The sequence below is a fragment of the Bombina bombina genome, chromosome 1, assembly GCF_027579735.1.
Source record: "Bombina bombina isolate aBomBom1 chromosome 1, aBomBom1.pri, whole genome shotgun sequence".
NCBI lineage: Eukaryota > Metazoa > Chordata > Amphibia > Anura > Bombinatoridae > Bombina > Bombina bombina.
Genome location: NC_069499.1, coordinates 55,157,947 through 55,179,084, shown reverse-complemented (window position 1 = coordinate 55,179,084; position 21,138 = coordinate 55,157,947). Strand labels below are relative to the sequence as shown.

The following is a 21,138-nucleotide window of genomic DNA, read 5'->3' as shown; positions in this document are numbered from 1 at the left end:
TAGGCCAAACGGAAGAGCGACAAATTGGTAATGCTTGTCTAGAAAAGAGAATCTCAGTAACTGATAATGGTCTGGATGAATCGGAATATGAAGATATGCATCCTGTAAGTCTATTGTGGACATATAATGCCCTTGCTGAACAAAAGGAGGAATAGTCCCTATAGTCACCATTTTGAAAGTTAGCTCTCTTTCATAACGATTCACAATTTTCAGATCCAGAACTGGCCTGAAAGAATTTTCTCTCTTTGGGACAATGAATAGATTTGAATAAAACCCCCAGACCCTGTTCCTAAAACGGAACTGGTATGATTACCCCTGAAAGCTCCAGGTCTGAAACACACTTCAGAAAAGCTTGAGCCTTTACTGGGATGCGTGAGAGAAAAAACCTTCTCACAGGAAGTCTTACTCTGAATCCTATTTGGTACCCTTGAGAGACAATACTCTGAATCCAATGATTTTGGACAGAATCTGCCCAAATGTTTTGGAAGAATCTTAATCTGCCCCTACCAGCTGAGCTGGAATGAGGGCCGCACCTTCATGCAGACTTGGGGGCTGGCTTTGGTTTCTTAAACGGTTGGGATTTACTCCAACTCAAAGGGGGTTTCCAATTGGAACCAGATTCTTTGGGGGAAGGATTAGGTTTCTGTTCCTTTTTTTGTCGAAAGGAACGAAAGCGGTTAGAAGCTTTAGATTTACCCTTAGGTCTTTTATCCTGAGGCAACAAAAAACTCCCTTCCCCCCAGTGACAGTTGAAATAATCGAATCCAACTGAGAACCAAATAACTTATTACTTCAGAAAGAAAAAGATAATAATCTAGACTTAGATACCATGTCAGCATTCCAATATTTAAGCCACAAAGGTCTTCTAGCTAAAATAGCTAAAGACATAGATTTAACATCAATTTTGATGATATCAAAAATGGCATCACAAATAAAATGATTAGCATGTTGAAGCAAGCGAACAATGCTAGACAAATCAGGATCCGTTTCCTGTTGCGCTAAACTTTCCAACCAAAAAACAGAATTTATGCTTACCTGATAAATTACTTTCTCCAACGGTGTGTCCGGTCCACGGCGTCATCCATTACTTGTGGGAAATATTCTCCCCCACAGGGAAAGGCAAGGAGAGCACACAGCAAGAGCTGTCCATATAGCTCCCCCTCTGGCTCCGCCCCCAGTCATTCGACCGACGGTTAGGAGAAAAAGGAGAAACTATAGGGTGCCGTGGTGACTGTAGTGTATAAAGAAAAAAAAATTTCAACCTGATTAGGAAACCAGGGCGGGCCGTGGACCGGACACACAGTTGGATTAAGTAATTTATCAGGTAAGCATAAATTCTGTTTTCTCCAACATTGGTGTGTCCGGTCCACGGCATCATCCATTACTTGTGGGAACCAATACCAAAGCTTTAGGACACGGATGAAGGGAGGGAGCAAATTAGGTTACCTAAATGGAAGGCACCACGGCTTGCAAAACCTTTCTCCCAAAAATAGCCTCCGAAGAAGCATAAGTATCAAATTTGTAGAATTTGGCAAAAGTGTGCAGAGAGGACCAAGTCGCTGCCTTACATATCTGATCAACAGAAGCCTCGTTCTTGTAGGCCCAAGTGGAAGCCACAGCCCTAGTAAAGTGAGCTGTGATTCGGTCAGGAGGTTGCCGTCCGGCAGTCTCATAAGCCAATCGGATAATGCTTTTCAGCCAGAAAGAGAGAGAGGTAGCAGTAGCTTTTTGACCTCTCCTCTTACCAGAGTAAACGACAAACAAAGATGAGGTTTGTCTAAAATCTTTTGTTGCTTCTAAGTAGAACTTTAAAGCACGAACAACATCTAAATTGTGTAATAAACGGTCCTTCTTTGAAACTGGATTCGGACACAGAGAAGGAACAACTATTTCCTGGTTAATATTCTTGTTGGAAACAACTTTTGGAAGAAAACCAGGCTTAGTACGCAAAACAACCTTATCTGAATGGAAAACCAGATAGGGTGGATTACATTGCAAAGCAGATAATTCAGAAGCTCTTCTAGCAGAAGAAATAGCAACCAAAAACAGAACTTTCCAAGATAATAATTTAATATCTATGGAATTTAAAGGTTCAAACGGAACCCCTTGAAAAACTGAAAGAACTAAATTTAGACTCCAAGGAGGAGTCATGGGTCTGTAAACAGGCTTGATTCTAACCAAAGCCTGAACAAAAGCTTGTACATCTGGCACAGCTGCCAGTCGTTTGTGTAACAAGACAGATAAAGCAGAAATCTGTCCTTTTAGAGAACTAGCTGACAACCCTTTATCCAAACCATCTTGGAGAAAGGAGAGAATCTTTGGAATTTTAATCTTACTCCAGGAGAATCCCTTGGATTCACACCAGCAGATATATTTTTTCCATATTTTATGGTAAATCTTTCTAGTCACAGGTTTTCTGGCTTGGACCAGAGTATCTATCACAGAATTCGAAAACCCACGCTTGGATAAAATCAAGCGTTCAATTTCCAAGCAGTCAGCTGCAGAGAAACTAGATTTGGATGTTCGAATGGACCTTGTACTAGAAGATCCTGTCTCAAAGGTAGCTTCCATGGTGGAGCCGATGACATATTCACCAGGTCTGCATACCAAGTCCTGCGTGGCCAAGCAGGAGCTATTAGAATCACCGAGGCCTTCTCCTGTTTGATCCTGGCTATGAGCCTGGGAAGGAGAGGAAACGGTGGAAACACATACGCTAGGTTGAACGACCAAGGCGCCAATAATGCATCCACTAGAGTCGCCTTGGGATCCCTGGATCTGGACCCGTAGCAAGGAATCTTGAAGTTCTGACGGGACGCCATTAGATCCATGTCTGGAATGCCCCATAATTGGGTTAACTGAGCAAAGACCTCCGGGTGGAGTTCCCACTCCCCCGGATGGAAAGTCTGACGACTCAAATAGTCCGCCTCCCAGTTGTCTACTCCTGGGATGTGAATAGCAGATAGATGGCAGGAGTGATTCTCTGCCCATTGGATAATCTTGGTTACTTCCTTCATCGCTAGGGAACTCTTTGTTCCCCCCTGATGATTGATGTACGCAACAGTCGTTATGTTGTCCGACTGAAATCTTATGAACCTGGCTTCCGCTAGCTGAGGCCAAGCCAGGAGCGCATAGAATATTGCTCTTAGTTCCAAAATGTTTATCGGGAGAAGCGACTCTTCCCGAGACCATAGGCCCTGAGCTTTCAGGGAGTCCCAGACCGCGCCCCACTCCAAGAGGCTGGCGTCGGTCGTGACGATGACCCACTCCGGTCTCCGTAAACTCATTCCCTGAGACAGGTGATCCTGGGTCAACCACCAGAGAAGTGAGTCCCTGGTTACCTGGTCTACTTGAATTTGGGGAGACAAGTCTGTATAGTCCCCATTCCACTGATTGAGCATGCACAGCTGTAATGGTCTTAGATGAATTCGAGCAAAAGGAACCACGTCCATTGCTGCGACCATTAGTCCTATTACTTCCATGCACTGAGCTATGGAGGGTTGAGGAATAGAATGAAGAACTCGACAAACGTTTAGAAGCTTTAGCTTTCTGACTTCTGTCAGGAAGATCTTCATTTCCACAGAATCTATTATTGTTCCCAGAAAAGGAACCCATGTGGACGGTGACAGTGAACTCTTTTCTATGTTCACCTTCCACCCGTGAGATCTGAGAAAAGCCAATACAATGTCTGTGTGGGCCCTTGCTTTGGAAAGAGACGACGCTTGGATTAGGATGTAGTCTAGATAAGGTGCTACAGCGATGCCCCTCGGCCTTAGGACCGCTAGAAGGGACCCTAGCACCTTTGTGAAAATTCTGGGAGCGGTGGCTAAACCGAATGGAAGAGCCACGAACTGGTAATGTTTGTCCAGAAAGGCGAACCTCAGGAACTGATGATGAGTTTTGAGGATTGGAATATGCAGATACGCATCCTTTAGATCCACGGTAGTCAAATATTGACCCTGCTGGATTGTCGGCAAGATTGTGAAGGATGGAACACTGAGGAACTTGTTTAATATCTTTAAATCCAGAATTGGCCTGAAAGTTCCCTCTTTTTTGGGAACCACAAACAGGTTTGAGTAAAAACCTAGACCTTGTTCCCCGGAGGGGACTGGGTTTATCACTCCCATCTTTGAAAAGTCTCTTACACAATGTAAGAATGCCTGTTTCTTTATCTGGTCTGAAGATAAGCGAGACAGGTGGAACCTTCCCCTTGGAGGAAGTCCCTTGAACTCTAGCAGGTATCCCTTGGAGACTATTTCTAGTGCCCAGGGATCCGGAACATCTCTTGCCCAAGCCTGAGCGAAGAGAGATAGTCTGCCCCCTACCAGATCCGGTCCCGGATCGGGGCTACCCCTTCATGCTGTCTTGGTAGCAGCAGCAGGTTTCTTGGTCTGTTTACCCTTGGGGATTGGGCTGGGCCGCGTTACCTTCTTGTCTAGCGGCAGTGGAGCTATTAGCCGGTCCGTTCCTGAATTGCGAAAGGAACGAAAATTAGACTTGTTCTTAGCCTTAAAAGGCCTATCCTGTGGGAGGTCATGGCCCTTACCCCCAGTGATGTCTGAAATAATTTCCTTAAATTCCGGCCCAAAAAGGGTCTTACCCTTGAAAGGAATATTAAGTAACTTAGTCTTGGACGACACATCTGCCGACCAGGATTTCAGCCAAAGCGCCCTCCGCGCTACTATAGCAAAACCTGAGTTTTTCGCCGCCAATTTCATTATTTGAAAGGCGGCATCCAATATAAAGGAATTAGCTAATTTTAATGCGTGAATTCTGTCCATGACTTCTTCAGTTCCTAAAACCAAAAGGACGCCGCTGAAGTGACAGTAATAACACACGTAGCTGGTTGAAGGATGAACCCTTGCTGAACAAAAATCTTTTTAAGCAATCCTCCAATTTTTTTTATCCATAGGATCTTTGAAAGCGCAGCTGTCCTCTATAGGAATAGTGGTGCGCTTCGCTAGTGTTGAAACAGCTCCCTCAACCTTCGGGACCGTCTGCCATGCGTCCCTTCTAGGGTCTACTATGGGAAACATTTTCTTAAATATAGGAGGTGGGGCAAAGGGTACACCTGGCTTCTCCCACTCCTTTTCCACTATGTTCGCTACCCTTTTGGGTATTGGAAAAGCGTCGTCGTGCACTGGGACCTCTAAAAATGTGTCCAGTTTGCACAACTTCTCTGGTACTACCATAGAATCACAGTCATCCAGAGTAGCTAATACCTCCTTTAGCAAAGCGCGGAAATGTTCTAGCTTAAACTTAAATGCTACTATATCAGGTTCTGCCTGTTGATAAATTTTTCCTGAGTCTGAAATTTCACCCTCAGACAGCCCTTCCCTCACAGCCAATTCCGATTGATGTGAGGGTAAAATAGATAAAGCATCATCAGCGTCTGATTGTTCATCCTTTTTATCTGTATTTAAAGCTGAACAATCACGCTTTCTCTAAAATGCTGGCAGTTTGGATACAAGATTTGCTATAAAATTATCCACTACTGCTGTTAATTGTTGCATAGAAATAAGCACTGGCGCGCTAGGTGTCGCCTGCGCGGGCAAAGCTGGTGTAGACACAGAAGGAGAGGATGTAGAACTATCCCCACTACCTTCATTAGATAAATCATCTTGGGCAACATTATGAAATGTAACAGAGCTGTCCTCATTTTGTTTGGACGCTATGGCACAATTATCACAAACACTCGAAGGGGGAACCACATTTGTCTCTACACACACAGAACATAGGTTATCTGATGGCACAGACATGTTAAACAGATTTAGGCAGGCAAACAATGCAATAAAAACGATTTTAAACAAAAACGTTACTGTCTCTTTAAATAATAAAATGACACACTTTATTTCTGAATGATCAAAAAACTATGAAGGCAATATCCGATTTTTCTGAAATTTGGACCCCAGTGTCTTAATACTTAGAAAGTATTGCACAGCAAATATGGAGACTCTAGCTCTTAAAACAAGCAAACCGGAGCTAATTGTTGGATTTAACCGTTTTTATACACCACAATCCCTGCTTACAGCATTGCTGCAGCTTTTACCTTTCTTAGGGGTCAATCATCCACAGAAATAAGCCTTCTGGAGTCACTTTCTGAGCCACAGGACCCTCTCACATGGAACTGCATGCACTGCCTTGAAATTAACTGAAGTGCCAAAATGAGGCCTCCTCCCTCAGTACACTAGAGTGAAGGGGCCTTCCTGACTAGATTTAGGTGTCTAAAGCAAGCCAGATCAATAAAAAACATCCCCAAGGGTATATGAGCTTATAAAACATTTCAATTGCCATCATATTGTAATAAAAAACAATCGATTTGGCCCCTGACAGTGTCTACCAGCATAAAAATCAAAAAGGGGAAGCCTGTTATCTTTTTTGCTGAGGTGAAAGAAAAATGGCTTACCGTTTTCCCTGAGGGGAAAAATGACTGTCATCTAGCATTAGCCTGTGTTGTTAGAAGGAGACTAGTCATACCTGAAGCAGATAAGTCTGCAAACTGTTACCCCCAACTGAAGTTCTCTGGTTTCAACAGTCCTGCGTAATAACAGAAATGGATTTTAGTTACTTGTGCTAAAATCATAGCCCTCTTAAACAGAAATCTTCATCACTTTTCTGTTGTAGAGTAAATAGTACAAGCCAGCACTATTTTAAAATAACAAACTCTTGATAGAAGAATAAAAAACTACAACTAACACCACAAACTCCTCACCATCCCCGTGGAGATGCTACTTGTTCAGAGCGGCAAGGAGAATGACTGGGGGCGGAGCCAGAGGGGGAGCTATATGGACAGCTCTTGCTGTGTGCTCTCCTTGCCTTTCCCTGTGGGGGAGAATATTTCCCACAAGTAATGGATGACGCCGTGGACCGGACACACCAATGTTGGAGAAAGTTGATGCAGCTGCAACATCAGCCATAGAGATGGCAGGCCTGAGGAGATGACCAGAATATAAATGAGCTTTCCCTAGATAAGATACAAGTTTCTTATCTAAAGGGTCTTTAAAAGAAGTACTATCTTCCATAGGAATAGTAGCACGTTTAGCAAGAGTAGAAATAGCCCCATCAACTTTGGGGATCTTTTCCCAAAACTCCAATCTAACTGCTGGCAAAGGATACGATTTTTTTTTAACCTTGAAGAAGGAATAAAAGAAGTACCAGGCCTATTCCATTCTGTAGAAATCATATCAGAAATAGCATAAGGGACTGGAAAAACCTCTGGAGTAACCACAGGAGGTTTATAAACAGAATTTAAACGTTTACTAGTTTTAATATCAAGAGGACTAGTTTCCTCAATATCCAAGGTAATCAACACTTCTTTTAACAAGGAACAAATATACTCCATTTTAAATAAATAAGTAGATTTATCAGTGTCAATATCTGAAGAAGGGTCTTCTAAATCAGATAGATCCTTGTCAGAAGAGGATAATTCAGTATGTTGTAGGTCATTTGAAATTTCATCAACTTTATTAGAAATTTTAAAAGTCCTTTTATGTTTATTAGAAGGCGGAATGACAGACAAAGTACTAAGAAGAAGTTTCTACGTAAGCGCCAACTGACACCACTCTGCCCGGAAAATGGTGAAACCCTAGCTGTCACCAGTGGTAAACGAATTAGAAGAAGTGGAAGAACCAGGCGCCAACTAGCGAAGGCTTGGTGAGATTTGAAAGTTAAAATAACAGAAATTTATTGCTAAATTAAAACAATAACATGTGTTGATACAATAGATACAATAAAATTCCTAGTCTATGGATCCAAGACTTTTTACAGGATAAAATATGTTGCAATAAAATAATCAGTACAATGAAAAATATATTGGGTTCATGTGAATAAAAATAGTACTGGTGGAGAGAATGGAAGAATATTCTCAACAGATATATTTATATATCCTACTGTACTTTAGATAAGACCCTGCTGTAATCAGAGGTTAGAAGTTAGAAGTTATACAAAATTGTCCATAAGTTGATGTTCAGTACAATGGGTATAGGTATTAATTGTAATGGTGGAATAGAAAACAACAGTCAAATGTTAAATATTCAATATTCGATATCAATTCCATATCGAATGACAGACAAAGCCTTCTGAATTGCATTAGCAATAAAATCTTTTAAATTCACAGGTATATGTTGTGCATTAGATGTTGAAGGAACAGCAGGCATAGTACTATTACTGATGGACACATTATCAGCATGTAAAAGCTTATCATGACAACTATTACATACCACAGCTGGAAATATAATCTCCACAAATTTACAACAAATGCACTTAGCTTTGGTAGAACTGTTATCAGGCAGCAGGGTTCCAACAGTGGTTTCTGAGACAGGATCAGATTGAGACATCTTGCAAATGTAAGAGAAAAAACAACATATAAAGCAAAATTATCAATTTCCTTATATGGCAGTTTTAGGAATGGGAAAAAAATGCAAACAGCATAGCGCTCTAACATAGAAAAAAGGCAAGAGGCACATTTTTTTAAATTTTAAATAATGAAATTATTTGGCGCCAAGTATGACGCACAACTGAAATTTTTTTGGCGCTAACATCCGGAAATGACATACTCGCGTAATTGAAAACGCAACCTTGTGGAAGGAACTCGGCATCAGCTAAGACGCCGCAAATGACGAATTTGCGTCATCGGACGTGACTTTGCGTCATAAAATATTATTGCGCCAATTAACTTCAGCATTTTGCGCCCTCATGGCAAATATAAGTACACTACATATATTTAGAACTTTATATTAATACATAAAGTGCCAAACCCTAGCTGAGAGTGTCTTAAGTAATGAAAAAATACTTACCAAATGACACCCATCGACATATAGCAGATAGCCAAACCAGTACTGAAACAGTTATCAGTAGAGGTAACGGAATATGAGAGTATATCATCAATCTGCATAAGGGATGTAGGAGATGAATCACTATGACTGATAACAGAGAACCTATGAAATAGATCTCCAGTCCATTGCATTCAATAGGTGATACTCCCTTCACAACCCTCTGACATTTACTGTACTCTGAGAGAAATCGGGATTCAAAACGCTGAGAAGTGCATATCAACGTAGAAATCTTAGCACAAACTTACTTCACCACCTCCATAGGAGGCAAAGTTTGTAAAAGTGAATTGTGGGTGTGGTGAGGGGTTGTTTTATAGGCATTTCGAGGTTTGGGAAACTTTGTCCCTCCTGGTAGGATTGTATATCCCATACGTCACTAGCTCCTCTTGCCAATTACATAAAAGAAAAAGAAAAAAGCAACACGAAACCCAAACTTTACAATTTACTTCATTCTCTTGGCATCCTTTGTTGAAGTAGCAGCATGCACCACAAAGCAAATTAAATATAACTGAACACGAAAGCTTAATTTTACAGTCCCTTTAACTTACAGAAAAAGGGGGCTATATAAAAATGTACAATATTTTGCAATGTCTTTTTACTAAACATAATAAAACATTTAATATTACACCTTTAAAAAATTTCAAGTTCCCTTAATTAGCCTGTTGTATTTACTGTATAAGAGCTTTGTAGCATCTCTTTATTTAAAGGGACATTAGTCAAAAGGCAAATAATGTACCAGTGATGCGTGTGCGGTTGCGTGTACCAGTGATGCGTGTGCGGTGCATGTACCAGTGATGCGTGTGCGGTGCGTGTACCAGTGATGCGTGAGCATATGGCCTCTCACAACTGTTACATAGCACTGCAATAAATAACTTCTTTTTGCAGAGAATGAACAATAGTACAAACCAGTACAGTGTGTTATATCCCCTCCCCCAATGTCATTGCTCGTTTGCCGATGAAACACAAACAGAGACTCCTGCATTTGTTTTACTTTCATGAGGTATCTAAACGAAAATCTAAAAACCCAACACTCCATGAAGGGTGAAAGGTTAAAGTTGAGCGACAGCTTAGAACAGAAGTGGATGTTTGTCTGAGTACTTAAAGGGACAGTCTAGAGTATTTTGTTACTAAACAAATACTTGTTTCTAAATATGCATTTAACCCTATGCAAAAGGGTTAAATACACATTTAAATTCACATATCAAGTGTTCTCCCGTGCATTCCTATTAGGACAGTGAGTGGCAAATTCGCATGTATGACACTTGATACTATTTTTTATATATATTTTTTTAAATATTTTATTGTAATGTTTGGTTCTCATTAACATCCAGAACCTGCATACCAGGATAAACAGCTCTCAAGCTAAAAACAGTTGTCAATAGCTCCTAAGAGGGACTTTACCTATGGGTTTAACCTTTTTGGGAGTTAAAAACAAAGTTTGAGGGTCAGTAGTGCAACAATGATATGATCTAATGGGTTAGAGCATTAGATGGTCTCTTTCAGCACTGCAAAGTAGTGATAGTTGATAGTTTAGTAATATTGTCATTGTTTTGCAGTCCAACAATAAAAATCAGTTAGCGCTATCACATTTTCATTCACTACATGTTAAAACACAAATATTTTTTGGATTTGGTATTTCAAGTCACATGTTCCAAATGAAAGGCTCCTCTCTATAATACATAAAACTGCTCCCCCTTGTGGCCTCTTTTAGACATGCATTTATTTTGGGATAACCATCTTTAGTATTTATAAGCAGATCCTTCTAGCAGAAAAATATCCAAGCAAATCCAGTTAGCAGTTGTCAAAAACAGTCATCAAGCAGACCACTCAGTTTATCCTCCAACATCGTCACTGCTTTGACTTTACAGTCTCACTATAATAGGCTCCTTTATGACGTACCAGTTATATACGGTGCATATAAACTGTACCCTTTGCATAGTGAAGCAGTAAAGCCAATAGACCTACACAGCACAGCACTGATACAAGCACGTGCATACAACAATCAGTCCCACCATACAAAACACTCAGGAACATATACGCAGGAGGAAAGTACCATTCTCAAATCTTTATAGGAGAAACAAGTACGTATGGGCGTTGTTTTTTTGTTTGTTTTTTTAGAATTCAGCCTTCGTTTGCTAAAGGAAAGCGAAATATACCCGCAGGTAGCAGCATTCGGCTCTGAATATACCAGTGTAAAAGTGAATTTGCACAGATCTTTGTGTGATGCACTATCACACAGATATATCTGGTGGCCATATTTGGCATCTGTTTAGCCACGCCTAGAAACTTCCTGCGCCTGTCATTAGCGTAAATATAAGCTGGGACAGGCCTAAAACACTCGCTAGGAGCTTTATTGTCACTAAAGACTGTGCATCTGTTCTGCTACTCAAGGATAAGAAAACAAATTGATTATTTGAAACAGAAATGTACCCATTTTAAACAGCTAGAAGTGGGTAGATCATTAATTGGGGGGCTTTGTTCATTTTTTAAACAAAGCATAATAAATAGTGTGCATAGTTCTAGTGCCACTCACTAAAGTCTTACATTTGGTATTTACTAGTTCTGCCTACAGACATGCTGCTGAAGCAAACACTTACCTAATGTGCTCCCGTCCTCTCCCATTATGCACTTCATAGAAGTGATTATCTGCTCGGCCACTGGGGGCGACATTGAAGCGGCGTACGCGGTGCTGTGGGAATGGGCCCTTAGGTAATCTATGATGACCTGTAAAAAAACAACAACATTATTCTGTGAAGGAAGTTGAAGCTTATTCTCTCTCTAATGAAAGGACGTACATTAAATATAATTTAAAGGGACGTGAAACGCAAAAATAAAAAAGTTTCTTACAAATGGATGAGATTCTTGCAAATAGTGCACCAGACACGTGCACGCTCCTGAGCTAATGCTTTTCTACAAAAGATAGTGATACAAGACTTAATCGTAAAAGAAAAAAAGTCTGGGGTTCATGTCCCTTTAAACAGGACATGAATAAATCATTTTGAAAATTGATAGATTTTGATGTAGAACAAAAGATCTCCCAGACATGAATAGCAAATCACAAGCCACTACACCCAGAGAAGCTGTTGGTACAACCCGTGTGTCACATGACATCAGCAGCTTCTGTGCAACACTTTTGTGGTTATAAATATAAAAATGAATAGTTCTCAGAGTTCATTCTTTTTAATGACCGGAAAAATCACAGCCCTTCAATGTGATACATAAGGGGTTAATATATTCTGTCCAACCTCCATCAGATTTGTACAGGAGTCTCTTGGGTTGTGATTTCAAATGAAATAAAACAGAATTTATGCTTACCTGATAAATTACTTTCTCCAACGGTGTGTCCGGTCCACGGCGTCATCCTTACTTGTGGGATATTCTCTTCCCCAACAGGAAATGGCAAAGAGCCCAGCAAAGCTGGTCACATGATCCCTCCTAGGCTCCGCCTACCCCAGTCATTCGACCGACGTACAGGAGGAAATATGCATAGGAGAAACCATATGATACCGTGGTGACTGTAGTTAGAGAAAATAATTCATCAGACCTGATTAAAAAAACCAGGGCGGGCCGTGGACCGGACACACCGTTGGAGAAAGTAATTTATCAGGTAAGCATAAATTCTGTTTTCTCCAACATAGGTGTGTCCGGTCCACGGCGTCATCCTTACTTGTGGGAACCAATACCAAAGCTTTAGGACACGGATGAAGGGAGGGAGCAAATCAGGTCACCTAAATGGAAGGCACCACGGCTTGCAAAACCTTTCTCCCAAAAATAGCCTCCGAAGAAGCAAAAGTATCAAATTTGTAAAATTTGGCAAAAGTGTGCAGTGAAGACCAAGTCGCTGCCTTACATATCTGGTCAACAGAAGCCTCGTTCTTGAAGGCCCATGTGGAAGCCACAGCCCTAGTGGAATGAGCTGTGATTCTTTCAGGAGGCTGCCGTCAGGCAGTCTCATAAGCCAATCGGATAATGCTTTTAAGCCAAAAAGAAAGAAAGGTAGAATTTGCCTTTTGACCTCTCCTTTTACCAGAATAAACAACAAACAAAGAAGATGTTTGTCTGAAATCTTTAGTGGCCTCTAAATAGAATTTTAGAGCACGGACTACGTCCAAATTGTGTAACAAACGTTCCTTCTTTGAAACTGGATTCGGACACAAAAAAGGTACAACTATCTCCTGGTTAATATTCTTGTTGGAAACAACTTTCGGAAGAAAACCAGGCTTAGTACGCAAAACCACCTTATCTGCATGGAACACCAGATAGGGCGGAGAACACTGCAGAGCAGATAACTCAGAAACTCTTCTAGCAGAAGAAATTGCAACCCAAAACAAAACTTTCCAAGATAATAACTTAATATCTACGGAATGTAAGGGTTCAAACGGAACCCCTTGAAGAACTGAAAGAACTAGATTAAGACTCCAGGGAGGAGTCAAAGGTCTGTAAACAGGCTTGATTCTAACCAGAGCCTGAACAAACGCTTGAACGTCTGGCACAGCTGCCAGCCTTTTGTGAAGTAAAACAGATAACGCAGAGATCTGTCCCTTCAGAGAACTTGCAGATAATCCTTTCTCCAAACCTTCTTGTAGAAAGGATAGAATCTTAGGAATTTTTATCTTGTTCCAGGGGAATCCTTTAGATTCACACCAACAGATATATTTTTTCCATATCTTATGGTAAATTTTTCTAGTTACAGGCTTTCTAGCCTGAATCAGAGTATCTATTACAGAATCTGAAAACCCACGCTTTGATAAAATCAAGCGTTCAATCTCCAAGCAGTCAGTTGGAGGGAAACCAGATTCGGATGTTCGAATGGACCTTGAACAAGAAGGTCCTGTCTCAAAGGTAGCTTCCATGGTGGAGCCGATGACATATTCACCAGGTCTGCATACCAAGTCCTGCGTGGCCACGCAGGAGCTATCAAGATCACCGAAGCCCTCTCCTGATTGATCCTGGCTACCAGCCTGGGAATGAGAGGAAACGGTGGGAATACATAAGCTAGGTTGAAGGCCCAAGGTGCTACTAGTGCATCTACTAGAGTCGCCTTGGGATCCCTGGATCTGGACCCGTAACAAGGAACCTTGAAGTTCTGACGAGAGGCCATCAGATCCATGTCTGGAATGCCCCATAATCGAGTTATTTGGGCAAAGATTTCCGGATGGAGTTCCCACTCCCCCGGATGGAATGTCTGACGACTCAGAAAATCCGCTTCCCAATTTTCCACTCCTGGGATGTGGATTGCAGACAAGTGGCAGGAGTGATCCTCCGCCCATTGAATTATCTTGGTCACTTCCTCCATCGCCAGGGAACTCCTTGTTCCCCCCTGATGGTTGATATATGCAACTGTCGTCATGTTGTCTGATTGAAACCTTATGAATTTGGCCTTTGCTAGATGAGGCCAAGCTTTGAGAGCATTGAATATCGCTCTCAGTTCCAGAATGTTTATCGGGAGAAGAGATTCTTCCCGAGACCATAGACCCTGAGCTTTCAGGGGTTCCCAGACCGCGCCCCAGCCCACCAGACTGGCGTCGGTCGTGACAATGACCCACTCTGGTCTGCGGAAGCTCATTCCCTGTGACAGGTTGTCCAGGATCAGCCACCAACGGAGTGAATCTCTGGTCCTTTGATCTACTTGAATCGTCGGAGACAAGTCTGTATAATCCCCATTCCACTGTCTGAGCATGCACAGTTGTAATGGTCTTAGATGAATTCGTGCAAAAGGAACTATGTCCATTGCTGCAACCATCAATCCTATTACTTCCATGCACTGCGCTATGGAAGGACGAAGAACAGAATGAAGTACTTGACAAGAACTTAGAAGTTTTGATTTTCTGACCTCTGTCAGAAAAATCCTCATTTCTAAGGAGTATATTATTGTTCCCAAGAAGGGAACTCTTGTTGACGGGGAAAGAGAACTTTTTTCTATGTTCACTTTCCATCCGTGAGATCTGAGAAAGGCTAGGACGATGTCCGTATGAGCCTTTGCTTTTGACAGAGACGACGCTTGAATCAGGATGTCGTCCAAGTACGGTACTACTGCAATGCCCCTTGGTCTTAGAACCGCTAGAAGGGACCCTAGTACCTTTGTGAAAATTCTCGGAGCAGTGGCTAATCCGAATGGAAGTGCCACAAACTGGTAATGCTTGTCCAGAAAAGCGAACCTTAGGAACTGATGATGTTCCTTGTGGATAGGAATATGTAGGTACGCATCCTTTAAATCCACCGTGGTCATAAATTGACCTTCCTGGATGGTAGGAAGGATCGTTCGAATGGTTTCCATTTTGAACGATGGAACCCTGAGAAATTTGTTTAGGATCTTGAGATCTAAAATTGGTCTGAATGTTCCCTCTTTTTTGGGAACTATGAACAGGTTGGAGTAAAACCCCATCCCTTGTTCTCCTATTGGAACTGGATGAATTACTCCCATCTTTAACAGGTCTTCTACACAATGTAAGAATGCCTGTCTTTTTATTTGGTTTGAAGATAATTGAGACCTGTGGAACCTTCCCCTTGGGGGTAGTTCCTTGAATTCCAGGAGATAACCTTGAGAAACTATTTCTAGTGCCCAAGGATCCTGAACATCTCTTGCCCAGGCCTGAGCAAAGAGAGAAAGTCTGCCCCCCACCAGATCCGGTCCCGGATCGGGGGCCATCCCTTCATGCTGTTTTGGTAGCAGTGGCAGGCTTCTTGTCCTGCTTACCCTTGTTCCAGCCTTGCATCGGTCTCCAGGCTGGTTTGGGTTGAGAAGTATTACCCTCTTGCTTAGAGGATGTAGAAGTAGAGGCTGGTCCGTTTCTGCGAAAGGGACGAAAATTAGGCTTATTTCTAGCCTTAAAAGACCTATCCTGAGGAAGGGCGTGGCCCTTTCCCCCGGTGATGTCTGAAATAATCTCTTTCAAATCAGGACCAAACAGTGTTTTGCCCTTGAAAGGGATGTTAAGCAATTTTGTCTTGGAAGACACATCCGCTGACCAAGACTTTAGCCAAAGCGCTCTGCGCGCCACGATAGCAAACCCTGAATTTTTCGCCGCTAATCTAGCTAATTGCAAAGCGGCATCTAGAATAAAAGAGTTAGCCAATTTAAGTGCTTGAACTCTGTCCATAACCTCCTCATACGAAGATTCTTTATTGAGCGACTTTTCTAGTTCTTCGAACCAGAAACACGCTGCCGTAGTGACAGGAACAATGCATGAAATTGGTTGTAGAAGGTAACCTTGCTGAACAAACATCTTTATAAGCAAACCCTCTAATTTTTTATCCATAGGATCTTTGAAAGCACAACTATCTTCTATGGGAATAGTAGTGCGTTTGTTTAGAGTAGAGACCGCCCCCTCGACCTTAGGGACTGTCTGCCATAAGTCCTTTCTGGGGTCGACTATAGGAAATAATTTCTTAAATATAGGGGGAGGAACAAAAGGAATGCTGGGCCTTTCCCATTCCTTATTTATTATGTCCGCCACCCGCTTGGGTATAGGAAAAACATCGGGGGGCACCGGAACCTCTAGGAACTTGTCCATCTTACATAATTTCTCTGGAATGACCAAATTGTCACAATCATCCAGAGTAGATAATACCTCCTTAAGCAGTGCGCGGAGATGTTCTAATTTAAATTTAAATGTTACAACATCAGGTTCAGCTTGTTGAGAAATTTTTCCTGAATCTGAAATTTCTCCCTCAGACAAAACCTCCCTCCTGGCCCCTTCAGATTGGTGTGAGGGTATGTCAGAAACGTTATCATCAGCGTCCTCTTGCTCTTCAGTGTTTAAAACAGAGCAATCGCGCTTTCTCTGATAAGTAGGCATTTTAGATAAAATATTTGCAATAGAATTATCCATAACAGCCGTTAATTGTTGCATGGTAATAAGTATTGGCGCACTAGATGTACTAGGGGCCTCTTGTGTGGGCAAAACTGGTGTAGACACAGAAGGGGATGATGCAGTACCATGCTTACTCCCCTCGCTTGAGGAATCATCTTGGGCACTATTATTATCTGTGGCATCATTGTCCCTACTTTGTTTGGACACTATGTCACAATTATCACATATATTTAAATGGGGAGACACATTGGCTTTCATACATATAGAACATCGCTTATCTGATGGTTCAGACATGTTAAACAGGCTTAAACTTGTCAACAAAGCACAAAAAACTTTTTAAAATAAAACCGTTACTGTCACTTTAAATTTTAAACAGAACACACTTTATTACTGAATATGCGAAAAAGCATGAAGCAATTGTTCAAAATTCACCAAAATTTCACCACAGTGTCTTAAAGCCTTAAAAGTATTGCACACCAAATTTGAAAGCTTTAACCCTTAAAATAACGGAACCGGAGCCGTTTTTACATTTAACCCCTATACAGTCCCAGGTATCTGCTTTGCTGAGACCCAACCAAGCCCAGAGGGGAATACGATACCAAATGACGCCTTCTATAAGCTTTTTCAGTGGTTCTTAGCTCCTCACACATGCATCTGCATGCCTTGCTCTCCAAAAACAACTGCGCATTAGTGGCGTGAAAATGAGGCTCTGCCTATGACTAGAGAAGGCCCCCATCTGAAAAAGGTGTCCATACAGTGCCTGCCGTTTTTTAACAACAATCCCCAAGATTATAATAACTATAAAGAGTTATAATCTGCCAAATATGCTTAGCAAAGTAATCGTTTTAGCCCAGAAAAATGTCTACCAGTTTTTTAAGCCCTTATAAAGCCCTTTATTCTTTTACTTAATCTAAGAAAATGGCTTACCGGTCCCCATAGGGAAAATGACAGCCTTCCAGCATTACCAAGTCGTGTTAGAAATGTGGCCAGTCATACCTCAAGCAGCAAAAGTCTGCCAACTGCTTCCCCCAACTGAAGTTACTTCATCTCAACAGTCCTGTGTGGAAACGGCAATCGATTTTAGTAACGTTTGCTAAAATCATCTTCCTCTTACAAACAGAAATCTTCTTCTCTTTTCTGTTTCAGAGTAAATAGTACATACCAGCACTATTTTAAAATAACAAACACTTGATTGAAGAATAAAAACTACATTTAAACACCAAAAAACTCTTAGCCATCTCCGTGGAGATGTTGCCTGTGCAACGGCAAAGAGAATGACTGGGGTAGGCGGAGCCTAGGAGGGATCATGTGACCAGCTTTGCTGGGCTCTTTGCCATTTCCTGTTGGGGAAGAGAATATCCCACAAGTAAGGATGACGCCGTGGACCGGACACACCTATGGTGGAGAAAATACATTTACAGACACACACACCTACGTGTGCACACGTAAACAGTCCCCCTACGTAAATTAAACAACCTTCAGGTAGCATGTATGCAATTGTTTTGGCTTCCACAATATATCCCTATATATAATGCGGCAATGTGCAGTTAATAAACAGCCTAGATGGAAACACATTTATCATCTATCCTAAATTTGCAACTAAAAATAAAAAGATATATATATATTATTTGTATTATTTTTAATTACGGTCATTATTGTCATCATTTATTTGCAGAAATAAAATAAACACAGACAGTACTCTGATGGTAGAAGTGGAGGACCAGATAAAATGCACGGGGCTTTAATATGGACAAGCCAGGCTTAGCACCCACACCTGCCCCTCTTTACCTGTGTAACATTAGGATTTTAGTGTTGATTAATCCGTACTTGCCCCATGCCTATGTTCCAGACTTCCCTCCCAGAGGCCTGTACTAAATAAACACGACAGTATACCTGTCACATCATACACTCTAGTTCCTGCAAGTACTCTAAAAAGTCCATGTGCGTTTAACCCAGTGTTCTCTATCTAGTGCAGACTTACAGCATTAGATAAGGCTCATCACAAACCAGCTGAGCTCACAAAATCCACACATGCCAACGCCTCGTTCTCTAGCCAGTGTCACACGGGCAACCAGGAACGTCATATAGAAGGTTTAATTAAAGTTATTGGCTGCCCATTTCCTCCTTAATTACTGGAGTACATTTAATCACAAGAAGAAAGTCTCCTGTAAAACATACTGGGCGCATAAATAGCTCTAAGACCCAATATATATATATTTTTTTTTTTTTAATACAGTGGAACAATTATTTTCCTGTGTTATATGCAGCACAACTATAGCAGGCTGTATGTCTCACTGAAGAGAAAGCCCTACCCTATAGTGCCCTCTTCTGTTCTAAAAGGGGAATGCACATTGGAACAAGTCCTAAAACTCAACTGGCACTAGGGAAGGAGGGCTGTTTACCTTGCTGCCTCCGATATATCCACCAGCGCCACCGAAGCTCTTGGTAAACGTTCCCATCATAATGTCAACATCTTTAGGATCCAGTCCAAAGTAATCGACCACCCCTCGTCCGTTGGGGCCAAGGGCCCCAATGCTGTGTGCCTCATCCAGATAGAGATATGCTTTGTATTTTTTCTTTAGCGCAATCACTTCAGGCAGGCGAACAATTGAGCCCTCCATACTAGGAAGGATAAGAAGAAAAAAAAAAAAAAAAAAGTATAACCCCATAGAAATATTGATGTGCCAGATTTTATTTTCATATTCTGCAGACTAGTAGAAGTCAGCATGTTTTTTTTTATATATATATATATATATATATATATATATATACACACACACATATACATATATATATATATATATATACACACATATACATACACACATACCACACACACACACAATGTTAAGAGAGAGCACTCTCACCCCAATTCCAACTGCTAGGGTGCCAACAGTTAAATATAAGGATAGAAGGAGGTTTAAATAGCCATTTGAATTGTGTGTTTGTTTGTCTGAGGAAGGGGAGTGTCCCCCCGAAACGTCACGCTCTAAGGATTAAATTCACTTATTGAAAGTTAAGCTTTTGAATTCAGAAATGTAGCCTCCCCTAGTGAAATACAGCGTAACTTGCTAACCAAAAAACACTACAACCCCCATCCTCTCTGAACACAAAAGGTAGCCTAAAACATCTACCGTAAGACCCGAATATGCAACCCTTACCTGTAAATTCCTTCCACAAGGATGAGGATCTTCTTCCAGGGGCGGTGTGTACGTGGCTGTCCATGCACAATAGCATCCCTGAGCAGCTTTTCCAGACTCTGCATATCTGAGCACAATTTTATAATCTTGTTACTGTATAAGAAATGGGCACTTTGTGTGCAAAAACTAAAAAGATAACTGCGCTGTGAAACTCACTATTATGCTTGAAGATTCGAATGGTGGCTCCCGAGAGACGAGCTCCAAGCACCAAGGAGGCGTGGTTCAGCTCGTCACTCAGAATTAGACAGCCCTGTAATTATAGCCACAGACATTAATAACAATAAAATAAAGGGAGAAATTACTGGATAGCAATTAATGTCACTCAGGCGGACCATGACACTACTTGTTAAGCACATACCTTGCCAGCCAGGGCTGGAATGTTCATAGAGTTAGTGGCAAATCCCATGCCATAGGTGAGGGCAGCCTCTACACCCAGGAACCGGGCAACGAGATGCTCCAGCTCCTCGTGTTTATCAAAATTCCCTGAGAAGACAGAGACAAAATAAATACTCAGTGTAAGTGCACATTTTTATGGGAGTATCCAATTTGCATAGACATTCTCTTTATTTTTGATCATTATGATTTCTGCACCATGAGGCGCTCTTTGTTTCACTTATAGATCAGCGTGAGGCTACATTATGAAAAGACTGAAGGTTAATGGGTTAAAGCAACCTAAAATATAGATTCACAGAGATAAACCCAGCATGGCAGGGCTATATCACATCAAGGGAGTATACTGATCTAAAGCTGGTGTGGCTAAGTCAAGGGAGAATACAGCTTTAAAGCCAGCCTGGGTGGGGCTAAGTCAAAGGAGACTACAGCTCTAAAGCCAGCCTGGGTGTAGCTAAATCTAAGGAGAATACAGCTCTAAAGCCAGCCTGGGTGTAGCTAAATCTAAGGAGAATACAGCTCTAAAGCCAGCCTGGGTGTAGCTAAATCTAAGGAGAATACAGCTCTAAAGCCAGCCTGGGTGTAGCTAAATCTAAGGAGAATACAGCTCTAAAGCCAGCCTGGGTGGGGCTAAATCAAGGGAGAATACAACTCTAAAGCCAGCCTGGGTGGGGCTAAATCAAGGGAGAATACAGCTCTAAAGCCAGCCTGGGTGGGGCTAAATCAAGGGAGAATACAGCTCTAAAGCCAGCCTGGGTGGGGCTAAATCAAGGGAGAATACAGCTCTAAAGCCAGCCTGGGTGGGGCTAAATCAAGGGAGACTAAAGCTCTAAAGCCAGCGTGGGTGGGGCTAAGTCAAAGGAGACTACAGTTCTAAAGCCAGCCTGGGTGTAGCTAAATCTAAGG

The 21,138-nt window shown here is 41.7% G+C and overlaps 1 protein-coding gene across 1 annotated transcript in view; it reads right to left on the bottom strand.

Annotated features, from left to right (window-relative positions):
• Positions 1-21,138, bottom strand: part of SPTLC2 (serine palmitoyltransferase long chain base subunit 2) — a 100,484-nt gene that overhangs the window by 24,856 nt on the left and 54,490 nt on the right. Inside the window, exons 5-9 of the mRNA XM_053697362.1 lie at positions 20,201-20,325; positions 19,999-20,092; positions 19,804-19,909; positions 19,045-19,264; positions 11,426-11,552 (exon numbers count right to left, since the gene is read on the bottom strand). Coding sequence (XP_053553337.1) covers positions 11,426-11,552; positions 19,045-19,264; positions 19,804-19,909; positions 19,999-20,092; positions 20,201-20,325 — 672 coding nt within the window. The remainder of the gene's footprint in view (positions 1-11,425; positions 11,553-19,044; positions 19,265-19,803; positions 19,910-19,998; positions 20,093-20,200; positions 20,326-21,138) is intronic.